Genomic DNA, 26,305 nt, shown 5'->3' with positions numbered 1-26,305 from the left:
TAAATTCAGACAGCTCATATCAAATCTAAACAATGGAGGGAGATCTCCTTGGGATGCATTAGAGAAAACAGGGGGACGTTAGTAATGTTCTAATTAGAGTGATAGGAAGAAACCCCCAGAAGCCAGCCTTACTTAAAGAGAATTTCCTGAACCATCTGAAATTTGCTGGACCTGTAAAGCGGTCTGCGGATAATGCAGTACTCTTGGTGCCAGGACAGCGCCACAATCAGAGCCCAAAGGTCACATTACAGGCAGGTCGTCTTTATCATGGCAGGGGTCTGGGTAAGGCCTCCAAGATGTTGCCGAGGAGGAGCCGATCCAGAAAGCTGCAATATAAACCCTCTTTTTTGTCAAATTCATATTTATACAACCTCATCTTTTCATAAAGATAAGAGCAGTAATGTAAAAACCATGGCAAAAATAAAAGTGAAAATCTCTGCGCAACCTAAGAAGTACCAACTCTCTTCCAAACAAACCTTAAAAAAATGTCTTTCGATCTACCTATGCCCCGTACACACGGTCGGATTTTCCGATGGAAAATGTCCGATCGGAACGTGTTGTCGGAAATTCCGACCGTGTGTGGGCTCCATCGGACATTTTCCATCGGATTTTCCGACACACAAAGTTGGAGAGCAGGAGATAAAATTTTCCGACAACAAAATCCGTTGTCGGAAATTCCGATCGTGTGTACACAAATCCGACGGACAAAGTGCCACGCATGCTCAGAATAAATAAAGAGATGAACGCTATTGGCCACTGCCCCGTTTATAGTCCCAACGTACGTGTTTTACGTCACCGCGTTCAGAACGATCGGATTTTCCGACAACTTTGTGTGACCGTGTGTATGCAAGACAAGTTTGAGCCAAAATCTGTCGGAAAAAATCCTAGGATTTTGTTGTCGGAATGTCCGAACAAAGTCCGACCGTGTGTACGCCCTATTAGTGTTGCTGCAATGCACTAAAATGTGTTCTCACATCCAACTTCAGATTTATGCTTTTTCAAGATCATAATCACCACATTCAAAACCAAAATTGTAAAACATTTAATGCATAAAGACTCAATAAAGTGTGTCCAACATTCAAGTAAATGTATTTGAATCAATCAGTCCAATGTGTAAGTGAGAAGGTTCCACCACCACTGTAATGTCGCTAATCAAATGCACAGTTCATAAATTCCAAATGGTGCTCTGATAATAAATGCAGGATATTCTACGTGCACCAACATGATCCCTCCTCAGTGTGAACCACCACCAATCACTCTCTGTGCTCACCTTATCTCTTGGACCTTATAAAGGTCACCATGTGGTTTCCCATTTAAGGGGTCACTAATGGTCACTCCAGTCCTCCAAAGCCTTCCTCCGACTATTTCTCCAGGAATCCCAATATGTATCCAATAAGCCAAGTAAACTCTCCACCATCAAATGTCAAATGTTAGTGCACTAGTTATCAGCAGTGCACCACCTTAAAAACAAATGGGTACCATTGCAGGTACATGCCCCCTTAAGGGAAAGATCCCAGCATCACCAAACTCCAGTATTTGGGTCGCTCCTTTTTGGTGGCATGATGACATCATTCCTGGAGAAATATTTGGAGGATTGGAGTGACCATTAGCGACCCCTTAAAGGGGAAAGCACAGGGTGATCTTAATAAGGTTAGTGCGGAAAGTGATTGGTGGTGGATCACACTGAAGAAGGATCAGGTTAATGCATGTGGGACATCCTGCATTTATTATCAGAGCACCATTTGGAATTTCTTAACTGTGTATTTGATTCGCAACATCACAGTGGTGGTGGAACCTTCTCACTTACACATTGGACTGATTTGATTGATTGATTGAAACACCTTTTCAATCAATCAATTCTTGTATGTTGGACACACTTTATTGAGTCTTTATGCATATTTATTACATGTAACACAATTTTGGTTTTAAACGTGGTATTTATGATTTAATGTAGCGCACCACTTTAAAAAGTATTTAACCTTGGCAAAGGTACTATAGCCATTACAGAAATGAGGAAGTCAGGTATGACGAAACATGTCGGGGCGTGGCTGTACGGCATCCACTATTAACAGTCAGTGAAGGACGGGACGTTGCGGTGCATCTCCGGACACCGGCGAGAGCTTTTGAAGGCGTTAGAGGAGCTGCGTCTTGGGCTTGCAGGTCAGCAGGAGATCCACACCAGCAAAGCGTCAGTGAGAGGGGTGAGAACCCATCAAACCCTTTTCTTTGGGGGTCCGCCGCGACCCTCTTTCCACAGTGGTGCTGGGCGTTTCACAGAGGAGGATTGAGTTGGAATTTGTTTTGCAGTGTCATTTTGGTTTGATTCAAGAGCTTTTTTTGTGAGTGCAATGATTGAAGATTTTTAAGTTTAATAAATTTTATATGTTTTACGGTATCACACTATGTTGAGTTTTTCTATGCATTGAGGTGACACTGGGAGAAATAAGGAATTCGGAGCTTACACCCTCAGCTGACCAACTATACACCCATGCTTTTTTGCCAAAACACGAGAGTGTGAGGCATTTTGAGTCGGTGAGTGTTGAATTCAAGGGGAGTGGAGTTACTGACACTAAGTGAATTGGTGGACTGTTTCCAGATATATCACATTTCCTGCACGGTGGTCTGTCTATGGATTTTTTATGGACTATACTACCTGGTCTCACCTTTGATTTCATTTGCAATTGAAATTGCTCTGTGTATGGCATACCTTCATATACACTGTTACAATTTTCACTGTTATATTGTATAATGAATAGTGCTTTTTCTGATATAGATTGCTTTACGCATTAATTTCCCCCTTTTTTAGATAGATGCACTAGATCACTTTTGAGCATTGGATGGTTTAATCACTGTCATTTAGCGCCACTTATATTGATTCACAGGGGTCGCATTTGGGCTCTTGGAAACAATAGGAAGTTTTGCACTGTTTATATAATAAGTGGCAGCTTTGGATTCACTCCATTAGTTTTTTTCACACACTTGTTTTACACACATTTTTTTCACATTCTTTTTCACATCCTTTATAGGGGGTTAACATCCCTCTGTCTGGCATTGAGCGCAGTGGTGAGAACTCAAGAAGGGCGTGTTGGTTTGAGTTTTCATTTTTGACATATTACAGAAGCGGACCCTCTCTAATTAAATTAACACTCAAATAAATATCAGGAAAAACCGGGGTTTATGGACTGTGCTACAGTACGACTCTCAGGTTTCAGACAGACCCCTGCAGACAGAGCTGACCAAGCAAATAACCAGAAGGAAGTACTAAATCGTAAAATGATCTTAGAAATGGGGACAGGCCAAAGGTCAGGGCAGGAAGCGGACAAGTGTGGTTGATACAGTGCTAAGGTTGATGACAACAGAGACAGAAACATGGGAACTAGAGGATTACCAGGACACTGGACTTAAATACATTGGAGCACTGAGATGCTAGAATCTAGGAACATAGGAGTGCATTTCTCTTGCAGCACTAGGGTGCTGAAAAACAGGAACAAGAGAATAAAAGAAGCACTGGGGTCACAGGAGTGCTCAGGAACATAGAAACTGTAAAGCCTTGTACACATGATCGGATTGTTGCCCAACAAAACTGTGGAATTTTGTCCGAAGGGCATTGGCCCAAACTTGTCTTGCATACAGACGGCCACACAATTGTTGGCCAACAATCACGAACGCAGTGACATACTATGTGGTTTTTCAGCTCTTTAGCGCCACCCTTTAGGCTCCTTCTGCTAATTTCGTGTTAGTAGAAGTTTGGTGAGTGTTGATTTGTGATTTTCATTTTGTGCTTTTCATTTAGCGCTTTTCAATTCGCACTTTTCATTTCGTGCTTTTCAGTTTGTTTCTGAACGGCCGTTCGTCAACCAGACATGTTGCGGAATCGGAGGAGATCACGTGTTATTTATTATTGGCCTTGGAGTTATTGCTTTGACATTATTTTTTTGGTTGAATAATGATTTGATTTGGTATATTTTCTATATTTTTGGATGCATAGAATGCACTTTTTGGTGAAGTTCTATTGGCAGATAGCATGTCTAATTTTATTTGTTTTCTTTTTTTTAATGCACAATAAAAAAAATTGTGTAGAATAATACTTGTCTATGTATTTTACTTCAAATGACAGTTTGGGAGTAGGCAGTTACATTTTACATTTACATTTGCAATAACTCCATCAGTATCACCACCAAAGCAGCTTCATTATTATCCCCATTAAATAAGAAGAGAATGGGCTCTGCATTTGGAGATTTCATAATTTGCCATGTCACGAATGTTAATTCTCCATTACGAACGCTAGTTTACAAGACCGACCGCTTCTGGCTCGCCCTTGTTTCTGAGCATGCGTGTTTGTACTTTGGACTTTTGTCCAACGCTTGTGTACACACGCTCGGAAAATCCAACAACAGACATTTGTTCTCAGAAAATCTGAAAACCATTTGTTGGCGCAAAATTCGACAATTGTCCGATGGAGCATACACACGGTCGGATTTTCTGCCAACAGCTTGTCATAGAACATTTCCCGTTGGAAAATCCGATCGTATGTACGAGGCTTTAGTCTGGACAGCTCAGAAACACTAGATGGTCCTGCAGCACAACCTGTTATTCAAGCACCTAATGGCACCCTGAGCACAGTTTCAATAGAGAGGAAGATTGGAAGGCTGGACAGTAAGTGGCCATGAAGCAAACTATAATAATCAGCAGGTGAGATGTGGCAACACCTACATCTTCCAGTCCTGTGTAGCAAGGAGGTAAGACCAGACCATATTTTTGTATAACTACAAGTAACAGATCAGTTTTGCATTTTGGGGAACTACAAAAGATTAGCAAAGCTAATTTGTGACACATTGTATTGTATCTGTGGAGGAGCAGAGTTGTAACTCTAGGTTAGGAAGTGTGTTAAAGCTACAGAACACCTCCCGTTCTCATTTCTGTAACATGTGAGGGGGGTGCTATGAAGTCCACAGAAAGAATTGCGAAAGACTGTTAATATTGGTAACGGACAACAGTACTGCACAGGCAAATTGTACAGAAAGTTGTACATTCACTGAATTTTTGGCAGGATCAACAAGTATTTTTTGCATTGAACTGAACAGATATAACAAACTGTTTTAAATGGTATATAAAAGAGCAAATTTATACCCTACACCCCTTTAGGCTGGTTTCACACTGCAGCATGGAGAGGCTCTCAGCAGGGGTCCGGTGCATTCCTGTTCACAGTTTCAGATCCGAATTTAGCCCAAATTTTTGGCTGAATTTGGACCTGAAACAGACCAAAAGAGGCACAGGACCCCTGTGCAATTCGCACAAGAGCAACTCTGGAGATGTGTGAACCGGCTCCATAAAGAGCCAGTTACAATCTCCTGACATGCGAATTGTATGCAGAGAAATCCACATCCAATTCGCAATAGTGTGAACCCAGCCTTAAGGATGCCAAAGTTATTACATGGCTCTCCATGGTCAAAATATTGTATTAGGACCACTGGTAGCCATAAGAAGTCTAAAAACGCCAGTATTGTCCTGCAATTAAATCACTTAGCAGATCATAAGGATGTCAGCCACGTAGTTTAGACCGGTCTCATACTATCCTCTTATTGGGTGTTCTGAGATTGCAACTAGGACTTGTTACTATACTTACCTACAATTAGAACCCAACAGAGTTTCTGGGTAGGGACTTGTATATGTTTTTTTTTTTATTTATTTAGATAGATGGGTTAAAGAGATCGGCTTGTTGTACTTAATACATATAAAGACTTTACAAAATCCTCCTTCAATGAATAGTTTGTAATTACATAGGTACATAGGGACAGGATTCCTGCTTCATTGTGCTGTACAATGGTTCTGCTTAGGGCTCCATTCACACTTGTACGACTCCAAAGTAGTGCTGAATTTGGAGTGCAACTTTAATACAACTTGGAGGCAACTTTGGATAAGTGCATCATGGATACGACTTTGGCTTTGACCAGCGATAATGGACAACTGTTGCACACAAATTGCATTGTATAACATTCAGGTATGACTTTCATGCAACTTCTGGGGGTTAACATTGAAGTCTTTGGCCCTCAAATTGCATGAAAGTCAGACCAAAGTAGTGCATGAACTACTTTGAAGTTGCTGCAACTTTAAGTCGCGTATATATGAATGGTTATCATTGGAAAACATGGGGAGCGACTTTTCATGCAACTTTGATGTCCAAAGTTACATGACAATTCGCAGTGTAAAGTGTCAAGTGTGAATGGAGCCTTACTGACCCTTCACACAATGCAAGTCTATGGGCTGGCTGACTCATTTAAAAATATGTACTCCCTATGTGGCTATTTTGTCTCCACGGCCATTAAGCAAATAGGCAGAATGAGGCTCAGTCAAAGTAGTTAATTTACAAGTCTCAACGGTTATGACAAAAATATAGAAGGGAAAGCATGCAGAAATGTGAGATTCATATAGAAAATGATTGTATACACTGCAAAAGCAACTGAAAATATGCGATTGCTAGAAATAAACTCTACTTTTCCTTTAAGGCCACCTGTGCTGCCTGCTTATATTTTCTCTGTAAAGATCTTTACATGTTGCAGGCAATCTATGTGCTTCTCATGCTTATTATCTATTCCATAACTCCCTCTGTCCCTCTTTCCTCCTCATTTGTCCCTCATTTTGGTCTGATCTATATAGTTGTATATAAAATGCACTTTTTATCTTTCAAAAAGTGTTTCCCAGTACCAAACCTTTCATCCAAATTCTAAATTGCTGCATTTGTAAATTTCAAAATCTAATATAAAGGAATAGAAGTGCTAAAAATAAAGCCCTTGTGGATTTAATTAACCATTTTTATTGGTTAATTCTGCTTTAAGGGGGTGTGGCAGGGGGCATGTCCTATGCCTACATACGTTTGCTAGTAGGTGTCCCTCATTCCCATCTCAAAATGTTGGGAGGTATGTTAATTCCCTAGAACAGATGTTTACTTGTGTTCATGTAAGTGATTACTGGTAGTTTGAATTTTGTACATTATTATATGATTTTACTATGACTTACCCAGAGATTATACTTATACACAGTGAAAGAACTGAAAGATGTCTGGAAAACCCAAACTTTATTACTTTGATGGCAGAGGTAGAATGGAATCCATCCGTTGGCTGCTTGCAGCAGCTGGAATTGAGGTATGTGTGTTTTATATTATTTATGACTGATAGTTTCATAACTACAAAGTTGTTAACGAACTTGCATTTTTCTGCAGTTTGAAGAAGAAATGTTAGAAACAAGGGAGCAGTATGAAGCCTTACTCAAAGGTATGATTAACTAAAAATGTTATATACTAGATCAAAACCATATTTAATAACACTGACATACAGTACATAACGATTTTTTGATCATGAACTCAATCTCTAGCAAAATTCGTATTCGTTTTCTACTACTACATTCCTCTCAGTGAGATGACCTTTTGATTTTAAAAGCTAAAATGTTATGACCATGTTACCTGCACAGCATGAACCAGAGTCACAGTCTACATCCCCCACCCATTGATCACAGTTGCAATGCTTTGGATGAAAAAAAAATGACATGTGTAGCAAAGTCTTTAGTCTCTTCCAGTTTAATGAGGACCTCCAAGGCCAAAGATAGCTGACATCCTTCCATATGTGGTGGGTTGTGAGGCATAGTGGGTGCAAAGATGGTAAAAGTCATTGGGCGCCAGACACTTCTTACATGTAAAAGAGGTTTTATTTCTTTTAACGGTCCCTTTTGTATTTTTGGGGGAAAGAGGGTTAGGGCCAGGACACGTAGTTGTAGATTTAATTGTAATACTCCGAGATCTCAATAGGAAGACAGCCGTGCAAGGAAGAGCCCCAGCAAGGTGCCACATCTGCACATGCAGGAATGCTGTCTCCTATAGAAACAGTCTTTAACAGTTCCTAACACAAATGTAACAGTTCCTTCGGCTTCACTACAACTGCTTCTTGTAGTTCTTCAACACTAAACTCCCGGTCTCTCACTAGACCCTCTGATTCACTGACTCTGAATCCCTTGAGCTCCTTCAATCTTTTGCGGTGGTATCTCCCTCAAGCGTCACCCACGCTTCCCTGCTGGGTCCCTAGCTTGGCACTCCACATACCCCTAGAGCTTCACCCATGCTGACCAGCTCGGTCCCTGGCTTGACACACAAGAAACTGAGGAGGTCGAATGGGCTGTTTTCCATCGAAAGGATATCCATATACAAGCTGTCTTATAGCTTGCCTTTGGTAAGCGTGTATTCCTGCAGGTGGTGGATTCCTCACTGGGTGCCATTTGATGAATTTGTTTAATCACCATTGGATACTGATTTGGTTTTGGGACTTTTTTCATATTTTATGTCATTATTATTGATTTTGGTTAATCACTATTGGATATCGATTTGGTTTGGGACTTTTTTCTCTGTTCAATGTCATTTAATTTTATATTTTATGTCACCCTAATTGATTTTGTATGATCACAATTATTTATTTATTTTTGCTAAATTCAAAATTTGATATTGTTTGATATACTTTCTGTAGTATAATATTTCAACCTTTAGCGCAGTTCATCCTTATTATTTGATTTGACACACAAGGCTGCTCTGCAAGTGTCACCTCCGCTGGTTGGGTCCCTGACTTGATCACCTCCTGAAGTTTTCCGGTTCTCCACCGTGCCCGCTTCGTGAGAATACTGCTCCGGTACTTGCTTCAGTTACTCACTGTGGTCCCTAGTAAAGGTGGTTGGTCCCTTAGTGGTGACAGCTCCCCTTCTAGCTCCGACCACAACAGGTTCTCCGGCCGGCAGAACCGTCACTTTTGGTTGGAATTCCAACCCTGTGCTGCCCTCTTACTTCTGGATAGGCCCTCACACAGTCTGGCAGCTAGATGCCCCCGGGATAGGCCCAATCTCTGGCCTAGCAGCCCGGGACATATGACACACGTCCACCCAGACAGCTGTCCAGGTGGCACAGAACACAGATCACCTGACTCCACCTAAATATATAGGTGCTCCCTGCAGGCCAAGGGATTCAAGAAAACCCCTGTCCATTGTCTGAGATACCCCATATACCCATAACCTGACCTTGGGTTGCCCGGCCACCTAGTGATAGAAGAGAAAAGTGCAACAAGCCCAAACTTAGGGAGAAATCAATAGATCTCTATCAATCAACCAGGATAACTACTCCTGGCAAGTAAATGTGTGAGGAGCTCCCTGCCTAAGCTACAGGGTGTTACTCATGCAATTTTTTTTTTCAATATGAGTGTATTTATTTTATTTTTTTTGCAAAAGGTGGAATTAGCCTTTAGCCCCTTACTGCCCAGTCCCGGCATCCCTTTAACAGGGTCTTTATGCCCAAGGGCGGGAAGGACTGTCTAATCACATGACCACTGTGATTGGCTGTCACAGTGGTCACATGATCATTAGAAGAGACCAGGAGTGGTCTTTGACAGCTCAGTCACTATGCTGGGAGTCAGCGCACGCTCTCAACACAGAAAGCTCTGCCACCCATCATATTGGCATTAAAGCCCATCCACTTTGCTGCTAAAAATATGTGTTACAAGGGCAACAAGAGGTTAAGATCACTTCTTCTGTTTAGGTCAGTAGGATTGAATAATATGGTCCTAAAGGCCAATTGTTAATAAAAGAAAATGTTTCCTAATGACCAAATGATTTCTCCTTTTTGACATGCCAGGAGGTGCCAAATATCTGTAAACAATCACATTTATGCCTGCTGAGCTGTTTTATTTGTTCATCCTGGCAAACCCGATGTGGCCACAAATAAGTTTTTGACTGATTATTACTCTGACCTTTGTCATTTACCCATTATTGTACTGGTGATGCATATTTTAACCTGTGTTTTATATTTTCAGAAGGAGCATTACTTTTTGAGCAAGTCCCAATGGTGCAAATGGATGGAATGAGACTTGTACAATCAAGAGCCATAATGCAGTATATGGCTGCAAAATATGACCTGTATGGGAAAAACATGAAGGAAAGATTGCTGTATGACTTTTTTTTTACCTAGGAAAGTTTTAAGTTAATGACTAACCATTTATCATTAACTGTGGTAATGTTACAAATTATTATTTTTCAATTTTTACATATTGTCTATCCAGTGTGCTTGTGATTTTACTGTCACTTTTACCAAACCATAAAGAAACTATTATTGGCTATCAGGGTGCAATCTCACATGGATCTCTAAAACAAAACTAGGCCTGAGCTGAGACCCTTAGGGCTCACGTACCCAAGTGCTTTTTGGCGTACAGCATATATTATAGGCTTTGTACCTCCCCCGTATTACTATGAGCAGCTACTAAACAATAGCTGTGTCCCCAGGTGGGGAAATATGCCAACAATTTATGTTGTAGAGCCCCAATGCACCCGTGTGCATGGGGCCTTATTGTCTCCATTGAGATTGCCCTGTTTTGTTTTTTTTTTTTTTATGTTTTGTTTTTTATGTTTCTGAAAAAATTTGACTGCTGTGATTATCACAACTCTCTCTATGTAGAGGATCAATATATGCATATAATAACCTCACCTGAACTCGATATGATAACATCATTGTTTGGGTATCAAAAAATATATACAGTATTTGTGATATGACCTACTATAACAAATAATATAGAATCATAAGAAGGCAAACAAAAAGATGTCAAACTGCACTTTCATTTATCATTATTATTATTATAATACAGGATTTATATAGCGACAACAGTTTGCGCAGCGCTTTACAACACAAGGGCAGAAAGTACAGTTACAATTCAATTCAATACAGGAGCAATCAGACCAGAGGGCCCTGCTCATTAGAGCTTACAATCTAGGAGATAAGGGTAAGGGATCAAAAATTAAAGTTTACAAAATTATACATGGGTATGTGTAAACAAAAATCAAGTCCACCTCTTCTTTAACCGCTTGCCGACCAGCCACCGTCATTATACTGCGGCAGGTCGGCACGATCCCGCGAGCCGTCGTAGCTATACGTTCTGTTCTATGAGGAGAGACAGATCGTGAGTTCCTAATAGTTAGGAACCACGATCTGTCATTTCCTCTAGTCAGTCCCCTCCCCCTACACTTAGAACACACCCAGGGAACACAGTTAACCCCTTGATCGCCCCCTAGTGTTAACCCCTTCCCTGCCAGTGACATTTACAAAGTAATCAGTGAATTTTTATAGCACTGATCACTGTATAAATGCCAATGGTCCCAAAAATGTGTCAAAAGTGTCCAATGTGTCCGCCATAATTTCGCAATCCCGATAAAAATCACAGATCGCCGCCATTACTAAAAAATATATATATATATATATATAATTATAAAAATGCTATACATCTATCCCCTATTTTGTAAACGCTATAACTTTTGCACAAACCAATCAATATACGCTTATTGCGACTTTTTTTACCAAAAATATGTAGACGAATACATATCGGCCTAAACTGAGAAAAAAATAGCTTTTTTGAACAAAAATGGGGATATTTATTATAGCAAAAAGTACAAAATATTGTGTCTTTTTCCAAAAATTTTTTGTAATAGCGCAAAAAATAAAAACCGCAGAGATGATCAAATACCACCAAAAGAAAATTTTATTTGTGGGAAAAAAAGGAAGGCTTGTTTGGGTGCAGTGTCGCACGACCGCGCAATTGTCAGTTAAAGCGACGCAGTGCCGAATCGCAAAAAATGGCCCAGTCATTCAGCAGCCAAATCTTCCGGGGCTGAAGTGGTTAGTTAGAGGGAAGTATAAAAGACGCTTACCAGAACAAAAAGGAGTTACATTACTCTTGAAGCCCCTTTGTATATGTGCACAATGATTACTGTAGTCTAGCAAGGGTAATGTTTGTATAAGACGTTACATTTTGCAGTAAATTATAATATACATATGTATAATTTTATCTGCATAAAAAAATTATAATAGAGCTACTAATTGTTTAAGCAGTATATAGATACATTTGTAAATTTGTGGTAGCAGCATTTCCTAGCTTTATTCCTTTTGGAGGGACTGCCTATTATAACAGAACTGGTGGCAACAAAGAATGCCAGAATGATTTTGGCACTTGGCACAGTCAATTAAAGTGGATTTGTTGTGAGGGGAGTACAGTGGCTGATGTTTCTGGCCTCCTGGCCTACTTTTGAGTCACAGACCCAGATCAAGCATGCTGTAAATGAGTATCAGAAACGGTTTACAATTCCTAACCTCTAAAATGGTTCTGGGTCAGTGATTCAAAGCCTTAAAGCCATAGCTGCAGCATGACAGCCAGGGAACTAGCACTCTCTAAAGAAGAGTTTATTAAAGGCAATTCTCACAAGATAGAATCCCTTTAAAAGTTGTTTTGTTTGTGTAGTTATTTATTTTGGCAGGTGCAGTGGGGACGGAAAGTATTCAGACCCCCTTAAATCTTTCACTCTTTGTTATATTGCAGCCATTTGCTAAAATCATTTAAGTTCATTTTTTTCCTCATTAATGTACACACAGCACCCCATATTGACAGAAAAACACAGAATTGTTGACATTTTTGCAGATTTATTAAAAAAGAAAAACTGAAATATCACATGGTCCTAAGTATTCAGACCCTTTGCTCAGTATTTAGTAGAAGCACCCTTTTGATCTAATACAGCCATGAGTCTTTTTGGGAAAGATGCAGCAAGTTTTTCACACCTGGATTTGGGGATCCTCTGCCATTTCTCCTTGCAGATCCTTTCCAGTTCTGTCAGGTTGGATGGTAAACGTTGGTGGACAGCCATTTTTAGGTCTCTCCAGAGATGCTCAATTGGGTTTAAGTCAGGGCTCTGACAGGGCCATTCAAGAACAGTCACTGAGTTGTAGTGAAGCCACTCTTTCGTTATTTTAGCTGTGTGCTTAGGGTCATTGTCTTGTTGGAAGGTAAGCCTTCGGCCCAGTCTGAGGTCCTGAGCACTCTGGAGAAGGTTTTTGTCCAGGATATCCCTGTACTTGGCCGCATTCATCTTTCCCTCAATTGCAACCAGTGGTCCTGTCCCTGCAGCTGAAAAACACCCCCACAGCATGATGCTGCCACCACCATGCTTCACTGTTGGGACTGTATTGGACAGGTGATGAGCAGTGCCTGTTTTTCTCCACACATACCGCTTAGAATTAAGGCCAAAAAGTTCTACCTTGGTCTCATCAGACTAGAGAATCTTATTTCTCACCATCTTGAAGTCCTTCAGGTGTTTTTTTAGCAAACTCCATGCGGGCTTTTATGTGTCTTGCACTGAGGAGAGGCTTCCATCGGGCCACTCTGCCATAAAGCCCCGACTGGTGGAGGGCTGCAGTGATGGTTGACTTTCTACAACTTTCTCCCATCTCCTCACTGCATCTCTGGAGCTCAGCCACAGTGATCTTTGGGTTCTTCTTATCTCTCTCACCAAGGCTCTTCTCCCCCGATAGCTCAGTTTGGCCGGATGGCCAGCTCTAGGATAGGTTCTGGTCATCCCAAACGTCTTGCATTTAAGGATTATGGAGGCCACTGTGCTCTTAGGAACCTTAAGTGCAGCAGAATTTTTTTGTAACCTTGGCCAGATCTGTGCCTTGCCACAATTCTGTCTCTGAGCTCTTCAAGCAGTTCCTTTGACCTCATGATTCTCATTTGCTCTGACATGCACTGTGAGCTGTAAGGTCTTGTATAGACAGGTGTGTGGCTTTCCTAATCAAGTCCAATCAGTATAATCAAACACAGCTGGACTCAAATGAAGGTGTAGAACCATCTCAAGGATGATCAGAAGAAATGGACAGCACCTGAGTTAAATATATGAGTGTCACAGCAAAGGGTCTGAATACTTAGGCTCATGTGATATTTCAGTTTTTCTTTTTTAATAAATCTGCAAAAATGTCAATAATTCTGTGTTTTTCTGTCAATATGGGGTGCTGTGTGTACATTAATGAGGAAAAAAAATAAACTTAAATGATTTTAGCAAATGGCTGCAATATAACAAAAAGTGAAAAATGTAGGGGGTCTGAATACTTTCTGTCCCCACTGTATATACTTGGTATCTACTGAATAAAGTGCATGCCATTGTTTATTTATGCTTTCAGAATCGATATGTTTGTTGGAGGCACTACTGATCTTATAGAGATCATCATCCCACATCAATTTTTATCACCTGAAGACAAACAGAAGCACATTAAGGTTATTGTGCAAAAGGCTAAAGAAAGATACTTTCCTGTTTATGAAAAGGTAATTTATTTTATCATGAGTTTCTTCTGCCAGCATTTAATGGGGCACTTCTGCAATAATATTGATTTTTTTTTTACTCCTGCAAGGCAATGCCATAATATGTATCGCATACTAGCACGTTATGTGAAACTTACCTTAAAATGAAGCCCTCCAGCGATGCGCTGTCACTGCTTAAGGCGCTTCCATCTTCACCTAGTCTTCCTTTTGGGTTAGTGGACACTCTGGCTGTGTAAGTGGCCAGAGCCACAAAGACACTGCAGTTCACTGCACAGGACTCTGAAGGAATGGTACAGTATTCCGTTCCTTCAGAGCGCATGCGCCGGTGACGTCACAGGCTGCATCGAAAGTAAATATCTCCTAAAGTTTGCAGGTTTAGGAGATATTTACTGTACCTATAGGTAAGCCTTATTATAGGCTTATCTATAAGTAAAAGTCATGCATAGGAGTTTACTCTCACTTTAACCACCTCAATACAGGGCACTTACACCCCCTTCCTGCCCAAGCCATTTTTCAGTTTTCAGCGCTGTCGCACTTTGAATGACAATTGCGCGTTCATGTTACACTGCACCCTAATTAAATTTTTATCATTTTTTCCCCACAAATAGAGCTTTCTTTTGGTGGTATTTGATCACCTCTGCGGTTTTTATTTATTGCGCTATAAACAAAAGAAGAGGGACAATTTTGAAAAAAACACAATATTTTTTACTTTTTGCTATAATAAATATCCAATTTTTTTTTTTCTCAGTTTAGGCCGATATGTATTCTTCTACATATTTTTGGTAAAAAAAAATTGCGATAAGCGTATATTGATTGGTTTGCGCAAAAGTTATAGCGTTTACAAAATAGGGGATAGATTTATAGCATTTTTATTATTTATTTATTTTTTACTAGTAATGGCGGCGATCTGCAATTTTTATTGTGACTGCGATATTGCGGCGGACACATCGGACACTTTTGACACATTTTTGGGACCATTCACATTTATACAGCGATCAATGCTATAAAATTGCATTGATTACTGTGTAAATGTGACTGGCAGGGAAGGGGTTAACACTAGGGGGCGCTCGAGGGGTTAATGTATGACCTAAGGAGGTGATTCTAACTGTGGGGGGAGGGGACTGACTGGGGGAGGTGACCGATCGCTGTCCCTATGTACAAGGGACACGCCATCGGTCTCCTCTCCTCTCTGACAGGACGTGGATCTGTGTTTACATGCCTGCTCTGTTACCCGGCAATCGCGGGTGCCCGGCGGACATCGCGGCCACCGGGCACGCGCACCGGGTCCCGAGCGACGCCCCCTAGTGGCTCGGAAGGGCGAGGACGTCATATGACGTCCTCCCAGAACAACAGAAGCCTCGTCCCGCCGTCATATGACGGTGGGCGGTGGCTTAGTGGTTAAAGTGGAGGGCCACCCTGAAAAAAAAAATTACACCAAAAATCCTAAAAAAAAATAAAAAAAAAATATTTGAAAAAAAAAAAAAAAAAAAAACTTAAACTTACCTAAACCCTTGTTGCTAGGCAATAATCCGGAATGCAACTGCAGCACAAGCGTTTTCCCTGCACCAGGTTGTGTCCAAACCAGGTATAAATTGAATGTTGCTCTCCAGAGTTGAAAAGCCTCAGGTGCTGGCTAATGCTGATCCATGTTGTGAGGGAAGAAAAAAGTCCGGACAGCCGCACACCAGAAGAATATAATCCAACGAAATTTCTTTATTGTAAAATCAGGAACAAATCATGTACAAAGCACCATGGATAGAATGTACAGATAATCAGCTAACGCGTTTCGCGCTCTGCGGAGCGCTTACTCATAGCTAACAATAATAAAAATGAAACCACATATATACCATTTATCATGAATCATGTGACCAAGTGGTAAATCTAAAATGCAGAACAGCTGAGATCTGATTGTGAAGGGTGTGAACATTGGTCAGTGGTTGATGAGCACAGGGGTGAAAATCCCTGTGAGTGCAGGGTGTATATGTGTAAGCAACGGCAAAATGTAGAAAAAAGGGACCAATTATATAAAATGCTATATAAGCATGTAAAACACGTAAAGTACGTATGAAGAATGATAAAAAAAAGTGAAAAAAAGGGCTATATTTGGATTAGTGTGAAAAATAAATGATGAAAAGTGAATGAAAAGATTGAGAAATCTTAATGGGTAGTGAATGCTGGTGTAAAAATAAAAATAAAAATAAATGTAAATTACACCAGAAAAGAAAAAAGGAACAATGCGTGTGAAGTGTGTTTGGGGGGTGAAGGAAAAAGAAAAATATGGGGTTTCTGTGTATGCAAACAATATCGCAATAACGTGATATTAATGCCGTGTATGGAAAAAAAAAGGAAATTATTATATTTATATATATATAACAGTGGTTATCTGATAGTAAAAAAGTGATGTGGTATTGTGGAAAGTGGAAGTCCCATAAGGAATGTTTGCTTAATGTGTCAAAAGACCATGAATATATGTGTGTTTCATGTGTATGAATGAACTCTATGACCAGGATGTATGTGAATATAATAAACATGTGTTTTAATTCTGTTTATAAAATACATGGTCATATAGAAAGAAAGGATGGGGAAAAAACACATACATGCACACTTCCTCTGTTCCCAATAAAAACAATACTAATATATCAGAATTGACTACATTTGTGTCCACATGTGAATTATTCTGGTGCGTAATGTCAGTGTTCTATAAATCGTGAAAATGAAGCACCTTTCCTAAAGAAACGAAAAAGGAGGGGGAAACCTTCATCAATTGACATGTGAAGACATATATTAGTACCGTAAATAACATATTATAAAAAACGATCATGATAAAACTTATTATAGTGAGCATGCTTATAACAAAAACATATAGTATATGTGAAAAACAAAGCGCTGTGATGAATATTAAGATAAAAAACCAAAAAACCACAATCCAAAGTGAACTAATCAAATATAAAAGTAAGGCTGCTATCAATACAAGGTGCTCAGAATCCCTACATATAAATCAACATATAGAAAAAAAAAATTGAAGCGCTTCACTAAATGATCAGTAAACTTAAAATTATTGTGCAAATTTGTGCATCCCACAAATAATTATCCAAACCAGTGTGGGAACTGTATAAAAATACGCTAAAATTATGTAATAAAGTGTTTCAAAAAACTCCAAACCATTTAAATGCCTATACCATTGTGGGGTAATATTGCACATACGTAAAAAATATATAAATAAAATATATAGTAGAGTATAAAACCGGGACGATCGTCCATCAAAACATAAGTGGTAATAGATTAGTGAATATAAATACCTTAAATAAATAAATTTAAGTTAAATATACAGCCACACTGATGATGTGATTAATTAAGGAGAGAGATCAAGGATCCTTGAGAAAGTCACGTGACGGTGATGCAACGCGTGGGAGGAGCCTAGGACGCACTCTGCAGTCTGTCATTTGGCTTTGAACTGCAGCGATCCTTTTCTCGTCCACAGCGGCTGACTGCTACTTGCATATTCATATGTTTTCTTACTACGGGCGCACGTGAGTGTATCTCATAGTGATTTGCTGGTGTCCTACATCTAGTTCATTGCGCAATGAAGTTTTTTTCCTTGTTGGTTTGTTTTACACATGATCTTCGGTGTTGAGAACCATATCTTATCAGGCTGGAGTCGGATGGTATTATCGCTCAGGAATGACAAGTGAACACTCCAATTAAGCAATTAAAGCACCATAACTACTGGGACTACTTTTGAATTTCCACTAGAACTAACTTCCTTTAGAATCTCTCTCCTTAATTAATCACATCATCAGTGTGGCTGTATATTTAACTTAAATTTATTTATTTAAGGTATTTATATTCACTAATCTATTACCACTTATGTTTTGATGGACGATCGTCCCGGTTTTATACTTCACTATATATTTTATTTATATATTTTTTTACGTATGTGCAATATTATCCCACAATGGTATAGGCATTTAAATGGTTTGGAGTTTTTTGAAACACTTTATTACATAATTTTAGCGTATTTTTATACAGTTCCCACACTGGTTTGGATAATTATTTGTGGGATGCACAAATCTGCACAATAATTTTAAGTTTACCGATCATTTAGTGAAGTGCTTCAATTTTTTCTATATGTTGATTTATAACAAAAACAACTTCATATTTTTCAGTGTGTACATAAAAAACCTATAAACTAGGCACTTACATGCACAAACCAATGTTTATATATTTGTGTATCTGTCTGTGCACAGGTGAAGGTCGCAATTAAAGGGAGAAAAACTTTCCATGTCAATAACCTTGTGCACACGCATTCACACAAAGACCGTGCTTGTTAGGACTCTAATTTTCTATAAATGGTGAAAAAAACTTTTATTATAAAAATTACATGTACATACCGTATTTATCGGCGTATAACACGCACAGGTGTATAACACGCACATTAATTTTAAGAGGGAAGTTTCAGGAAAAAAATTAAAATGTAATAAGGATTTAATATTTAAGCAACATAAGGGTCAGTGCCCATCTGCAGCCTCACCATTGCCATCAATGCAGCCTGATTAATGCCCATCTGCAGCCTCACAAGTGCCATCAATGCAGCAGCCTCACCACTGCCATCAATGCAGCAGCCTCACCATTGCCATCAATGCAGCAGCCTCACCGTTGTCATCAATGCAGCAGCCTCACCGTTGTCATCAATGCAGCAGCCTCACCATTGCCATCAATGCAGCAGCCTCACCATTACCTTCAATGCAGCAGCTTCCTATTACAGAGGCCGCCAAGTAAGCAGGAGATTCTCACAATATTTAATCTGATGGTGCTCGTCCCGCCCCCCTCCCTGTCCCCTCCGAGGCAGCTAAAATTGAAGTATTGGCATATAACACGCACACACTATTTGCACCCAATTTTCATGGTGAAAAAGTGAGCGTTATACGCCAATAAATACAGTATATTGATTAAGATAAAAAACCATATAGAAAAATGTATATTTGTCCTAAACCTGAATCAACAAATCATGGGAATACTAAAGAATATTTATTGGTTAATTACAATAAGCTGGATGTCTCCAGCTTGTTTATTCAAGGAGTAGAAAAAATAGTTATGCTTATTAGAGGAGTAGATAAGTTCCATCTTTTATGCAAACGTGAAGTTTTTTTGGATTTTTTCTTTAAATACTAGAATTCCTTTTGGCTTAAACTTTGAATGGGATGTTTCTTATTACTATGATTAACACATGGTTTACTTATTCTGGTTTTTGTCTATATAGTCTCTATACTCATTATTTAGCTTAATCTTCCCTTTTAAAGACCTCTCATAGTAATGATAATATACACTCCCATCAGTCCCAATATTTACTCGTTACTGTAGCCATAGCTATGATTTAAGTTATCTCTACATACACAATATAACAGCAACTAGTAAATTCAAAGCATAACCTAATTAAACATAATTAAAAATAATACCATTTATGTTCATGCTTTCCATACAAAGCTCAGTGAACCCTCTACTCCTTAATAGATATATGAAGACACACAGACTATTTAGTTCAGCGACATGATCAATAGGGTAAAACTTACATCGAAAGCTGAGCAAACATCTTGGCTCTATATTAAACAAAAATAGGCTGCGCTGCTATGAATATGTGAGTGTGGTCATAAACCCTTTATATGACCATAACAAATACACCTAAGTGTGAAAAAACACGATAGATAATATATGGAAAAGAGATGATGACACCTGGAACGTACATAAATAACCACAAATGTGTGACATATAGGATTAATCCTTGTATATATATGCAATCAAACACTAGGTGAGTTGAACAAGGTCCATATACAAAACGTTCCTTTGTAAAAAATGTCCTTCACCACAAAAATTAAAAGGCATCAAAATGTTGGTGAAAAATAAAACACCACTCTTCCGCTGATGTGAAGCATGCACTGTTGTCACCCTGAAGAATGTGAAGACAGGGAAATTCCTCCACCAAACAAAAACGATCTGCCCCTTACCAGATACTATGATCTCTTGTTTAAGGAGATCATATATGCAGGTGACTGTGTCCCCCAGCCACTGGGTCTTTATCGAAAATATGGCTCCAAGGGTCACCTCTCAGGGGATCCGCTAGATGTTAAGCTGGCACTCAAATCCCTTTTAGTCCAACACCCGGGTTCCTCTCACTCAGGTTCCTTCCTGAGTCTCAAAACCAGAGAGACTCAGGAAGGAACCTGAGTGAGAGGAACCCGGGTGTTGGACTAAAAGGGATTTGAGTGCCAGCTTAACATCTAGCGGATCCCCTGAGAGGTGACCCTTGGAGCCATATTTTCGATAAAGACCCAGTGGCTGGGGGACACAGTCACCTGCATATATGATCTCCTTAAACAAGAGATCATAGTATCTGGTAAGGGGCAGATCGTTTTTGTTTGGTGGAGGAATTTCCCTGTCTTCACATTCTTCAGGGTGACAACAGTGCATGCTTCACATCAGCGGAAGAGTGGTGTTTTATTTTTCACCAACATTTTGATGCCTTTTAATTTTTGTGGTGAAGGACATTTTTTACAAAGGAACGTTTTGTATATGGACCTTGTTCAACTCACCTAGTGTTTGATTGCATATATATACAAGGATTAATCCTATATGTCACACATTTGTGGTTATTTATGTACGTTCCAGGTGTCATCATCTCTTTTCCATATATTATCTATCGTGCTTTTTCACACTTAGGTGTATTTGTTATGGTCATATAAAGGGTTTATGACCACACTCACATATTCATAGCAGCGCAGCCTATTTTTGTTTAGTATTTTGGAATGGAAGATGTCTCACATTTAGGGTTGCAGCAGCATTAATTAATTTTTTTCTTGAATTTTTTTTCTTGAGTTTTTCACAGACATAGGTTTTTTGCTTTTTTGTATATCGATTACTTTATGGGATAGCGCAGTATACACCTTTTGGTTTTGAATCTTGGCTCTATATACCTGATCTCACAGACCGCAATGTCCATAGACGTGGCGACACACGATCCATATTCACTTTGAGTCCGCTTTTACATACACATGTTTATCCTCTAGTTTCACTTTTTTCTCTATTACATATTATTATAAATAATATTATTTATGTTTAGATTTTTGTAAATTGACGTTTATATTAGGTCTAGTAGATTTTTAATTTTTGAAAAAACAAAGACACACAGACCATCTAACTCGGTAACATGGCTAACAAAGTGAAACTCATATGAAAATGCTGAGCAAACACCTCGGCTTCACTCATTCTTATAGCCCACAGTGTCTATGGACGTGGTGACACCGCGATCTATTTCTATTTTTAAATCTATCCCTATTTTTTGTGTGGCTATGTTCAGTTCAGAGCCTTTTTCTAGCTACATACAACTTTCATAGTTTGCTCTACACACAGACACAGTAATACCCTTGTTTAATGGTTATTATTTTTTACATAGCTTGACACATATGACATGGATTTTCGCTCAGCTCTGTGAGGTCTGTCACACTCCTCATTCCTTAGTGTAACCATGGATCGCCTTATTCATAGACATAGCCATTTAGTTACACCTTCACTGAATTATTTTAGCTACATTTTTTAGCTGCATGCTTTTTCATACAGCTTTATTGCGTTTATTGATTGATGGTATTTATTTAGACATCTTGTTATCTTCCAAAATAGTGACACAATGTTTGTAACATCTTAAAGCCCTCTGATGTTTCTCCACACCTGGATCAAAGGCTAGACACAAATCGTAATCAAGGCAACACATTTACTGATCACTAAGAGACCATTGACACAGCGATATTCACTCACAGCTTTGTGGAGAAATGGTATCCCTTTTAACCACTTGAGCCCCGGACCATTATGCTGCCTAAGGACCAGAGGTCTTTTTCCAATTTGGCACTGCGTCGCTTTAACTGCTAATTGCGCGGTCATGCAATGCTGTACCCAAACGAAATTTGCGTCCTTTTCTTCCCACAAATAGAGCTTTCTTTTGATGGTATTTGATCACCTCTGCGGTTTTTATTTTTTGCGCTATAAACGGAAAAAGACCGAAAATTTTGAAAAAAAATGATATTTTCTACTTTTTGTTATAAAAAAAATCCAATAAACTAAATTTTAGTCATACATTTAGGCCAAAATGTATTCGGCCACATGTCTTTGGTAAAAAAAATGTCAATAAGCGTATATTTATTGGTTTGCGCAAAAGTTATAGCGTCTACAAACTAGGGTACATTTTCTGGAATTTACACAGCTTTTAGTTTATGACTGCCTATGTCATTTCTTGAGGTGCTAAAATGGCAGGGCAGTACAAAACCCCCCCAAATGACCCCATTTTGGAAAGTAGACACCCCAAGGAAATTGCTGAGAGGCATGTTGAACCCATTGAATATTTATTTTTTTTGTCCCAAGTGATTGAAAAATGACAAAAAAAAAAAAAAAAAAAAATATTTACAAAAAGTCGTCACTAAATGATATATTGCTCACACAGGCCATGGGCCTATGTGGAATTGCACCCCAAAATACATTTAGCTGCTTCTCCTGAGTATGGGGATACCACATGTGTGGGACTTTTTGGGAGCCTAGCCGCGTACGGGGCCCCGAAAACCAATCACCGCCTTCAGGATTTCTAAGGGTGTAAATTTTTGCTTTCACTCTTCACTGCCTATCACAGTTTCGGAGGCCATGGAATGCCCAGGTGGCACAAAACCCCCCAAAATGACCCCATTTTGGAAAGTAGACACCCCAAGCTATTTGCTGAGAGGCATATTGAGTCCATGGAATATTTTATATTTTGACACAAGTTGCGGGAAAGTGACACTTTTTTTTTTTTTTTTTTTTTTTTTTCATAAAGTTGTCACTAAATGATATATTGCTCACACAGGCCATGGGCATATGTGGAATTGCACCCCAAAATACATTTAGCTGCTTCTCCTGAGTATGGGGATACCACATGTGTGGGACTTTTTGGGAGCCTAGCCGCGTACTGGACCCCGAAAACCAATCACTGCCTTCAGGATTTCTAAGGGTGAAAATTTTTGATTTCACTCTTTACTGCCTATCACAGTTTCGGAGGCCATGGAATGCCCAGGTGGCACAAAACCCCCCCAAATGACCCCATTTTGGAAAGTAGACACCCCAAGCTATTTGCTGAAAGGCATGGTGAGTATTTTGCAGCTCTCATTTGTTTTTGAAAATGAAGAAAGACAAGAAAAAACATTTTTTTTTTTTCTTTTTTCAATTTTCAAAACTTTGTGACAAAAAGTGAGGTCTGCAAAATACTCACTATACCTCTCAGCAAATAGCTTGGGGTGTCTACTTTCCAAAATGGGGTCATTTGGGGGGGTTTTGTGCCACCTGGGCATTCCATGGCCTCCGAAACTGTGATAGGCAGTGAAGAGTGAAATCAAAAATTCACGCCCTTAGAAAGCCTGAAGGCGGTGGTTGGTTTTCGGGGTCCCGTACGCGGCTAGGCTCCCAAAAAGTCTCACACATGTGGTATCCCCGTACTCAGGAGAAGCAGCAGAATGTATTTTGGGGTGTAATTTCACATATTTCCATGGCATGTTTGAGCAATATATCATTTAGTGACAACTTTGTGCAAAAAAAAAAAAAAAAAAAAAAAAATTTGTCTCTTTCCCGCAACTTGTGTCGCAATATAAAATATTCCATGGACTCGACATGCCTCTCAGCAAATAGCTTGGGGTGTCTACTTTCCAAAATGGGGTCATTTTGGGGGGTTTTGAACTGTCCTGGCATTTTATGCACAACATTTAGAAGCTTATGTCACACATCACCCACTCTTCTAACCACTTGAAGACAAAGCCCTTTCTGACACTTATTGTTTACATGAAAAAGTTTTTTTTTTTTGCAAAAAAATTACTTTGAACCCCCAAACATTATATATTTTTTTAAAGCAAATGCCCTACAGATTAAAATGGTGGGTGTTTCATTTTTTTTTTTCACACAGTAATTGCGCAGCGATTTTTCAAACGCATTTTTTGGGGAAAAAACACACTTTTTTAAATTTTAATGCACTAAAACACGCTATATTGCCCAAATGTTTGATGAAATAAAAAAGATGATCTTAGGCCGAGTACATGGATACCAAACATGACATGCTTTAAAATTGCGCACAAACGTGCAGTGGCAACAAAATAAATACATGTTTAAAAGCCTTCAAAAGCCTTTACAGGTTACCACTTTAGATTTACAGAGGAGGTCTACTGGAAAAATTACTGCACTCGATCTGGCCTTCGCGGTGATACCTCACATGCATGGTGCAATTGCTGTTTATGTTTGACGACAGACCGCCGCTTGCGTTCGCCTTAGCACGAGAGCAGGGGGCGACAGGGGTGTTTTTTTTTTTTTTTTTTTTTTTCTTTATTATTTTTTTGCTTTTTTAATCTTACTTTTAAACTGTTCCTTTCATATTTTTTTTTTTAATCATTTTTATTGTTATCTCGGGGAATGTAAATATCCCCTATGATAGCAATAGGTAGTGACAGGTACTCTTTTTTGAAAAAATTGTGGTCTATTAGACCCTAGATCTCTCCTCTGCCCTCAAAGCATCTGACCACACCAAGATCGGTGTGATAAAATGCTTCCCCAATTTCCCAATGGCGCTATTTACATCCGGCGAAATCTAAGTCATGAAATACTCGTAGCTTCCGGTTTCTTAGGCCATAGAGATGTTTGGAGCCACTCTGGTCTCTGATCAGCTCTATGGTCAGCTGGCTGAATCACCGGCTGCATTCTCAGGTTCCCTGTTGAGACAGGAGAGCCAGAGAAAAACACGGAAGACGGTGGGGGGGGGGGGGCATTCCCTCCCACGGCTTGTAAAAGCAGTCTAGAGGCTAATTAGCCGCTAGGATTGCTTTTACATGAAAGCCGACCGCTGGCTGAAAAGAATGATACCAAGATGATACCTAAACCTGCAGGCATCATTCTGGTATAACCACTCAAAGTCGTGAATGGCGTACCTGAAGACAAAAAAATGGTTAACAATGGTTAACAATAAAGCACAGTAAAGTGTAAATAATTACACACCTGAAAAACAAACATGATAAAACATAATAACAATAACAATAACAATAACAATAAAACATTGCAGAATAGAATACAGTAAAAAAGAGCAGAATAGAGAGAGAGAGAACAATAAAACAACAACTATTTTTTTTTATTTCATATTTTTTTTTTTTTTTACACTTTTTTTGTAACTAACTTTTATAACGGTAACCGGTTCCAGGTTCGGGTCTCTCAAAATGCGATGGCATCTTGGGAGACCCTGTGAAAGTGTGCCTAGTCTGTGCAATGCTGTACCCTACGCTAATACTCAACTAGTGAATGGTAGCGTTCAAAACATTCACCAATGCAAAGACCAGGATTGTCAGGACAGGAGGGACAATAATAGCGGGTGTCACGCCTATATCCGCGCTTGCTGCAGACACAACATCTTTTTTGGGGGGGTTCGTTGGGTAGGGGTACTCGGGAGGACATAAAAATGCCTCTCATGCAGCCGACTGCATTTGGTTGGGGATGTGAATGGGGGAAGTACGGGCGCTGCAGAAGTGGTGGGTTCCCAATTAGGATTGGCGAATGCAGCAGGAAGGGCACTATGGACACGACGGGCCTGTGTTTGTCTTCTTGGTGGCAGCGGGACACTACTTGTGCTTGCCACCTCACCAGCTTGAACTGCACTTATGGGACTCGCCACGTCACCAAGTGTTACTGCAGTGCTGGTTTGACTACGACCGGGGTGTACTAGGCCGCTGGCGCTTGCCAGTTCACCAAAACGCTACCAAAAAACGTTAGCGATCGCAGGGATCAGGCCTGACTCTGCGAACGCTGCAGTTATGCGTTTAGTGTTTTGTAAGTGTCAGTGATCGATCGATACTGCACTTGGGTGGGCTGGGCCGGGCCGGGCGGAGGGGCAAAACGCAGGTGCTAGCAGGTATCTGGGCTGATCCCACTAACACTGCGTTTTTGGGAACCCTAAACTGCTGGTGACGCTAGTATAGATCTGATCGGATCAGATATTGATGCGATCAGATACTATACCACTAAGGGAGGTGTACGGTGCGTGCGTGGGTGTTAGCGGTACTGGCGCTAATCTGACGCTGCCTGGGGCTGGTGCTTGCCAGTTCACCAAAACG

General features: G+C 39.8%; 1 protein-coding gene across 1 annotated transcript in view; it reads left to right on the top strand.

Annotated features, from left to right (window-relative positions):
• The window catches only part of LOC141139987 (glutathione S-transferase 3-like), a 49,676-nt gene that overhangs the window by 12,480 nt on the left and 10,891 nt on the right, over window positions 1-26,305 (top strand). Inside the window, exons 2-5 of the mRNA XM_073626668.1 lie at window positions 7,041-7,142; window positions 7,220-7,271; window positions 9,840-9,972; window positions 14,018-14,159. Of these exons, the coding sequence (XP_073482769.1) occupies window positions 7,056-7,142; window positions 7,220-7,271; window positions 9,840-9,972; window positions 14,018-14,159 (414 nt within the window). The 5' untranslated portion in view covers window positions 7,041-7,055. The remainder of the gene's footprint in view (window positions 1-7,040; window positions 7,143-7,219; window positions 7,272-9,839; window positions 9,973-14,017; window positions 14,160-26,305) is intronic.

The sequence above is a fragment of the Aquarana catesbeiana genome, linkage group LG04, assembly GCF_042186555.1.
Source record: "Aquarana catesbeiana isolate 2022-GZ linkage group LG04, ASM4218655v1, whole genome shotgun sequence".
In the NCBI taxonomy this organism is placed as follows: Eukaryota; Metazoa; Chordata; class Amphibia; order Anura; family Ranidae; genus Aquarana; species Aquarana catesbeiana.
Note: the sequence above shows the minus strand (reverse complement) of the source record. Positions and strands in the feature narration are given on the sequence as shown.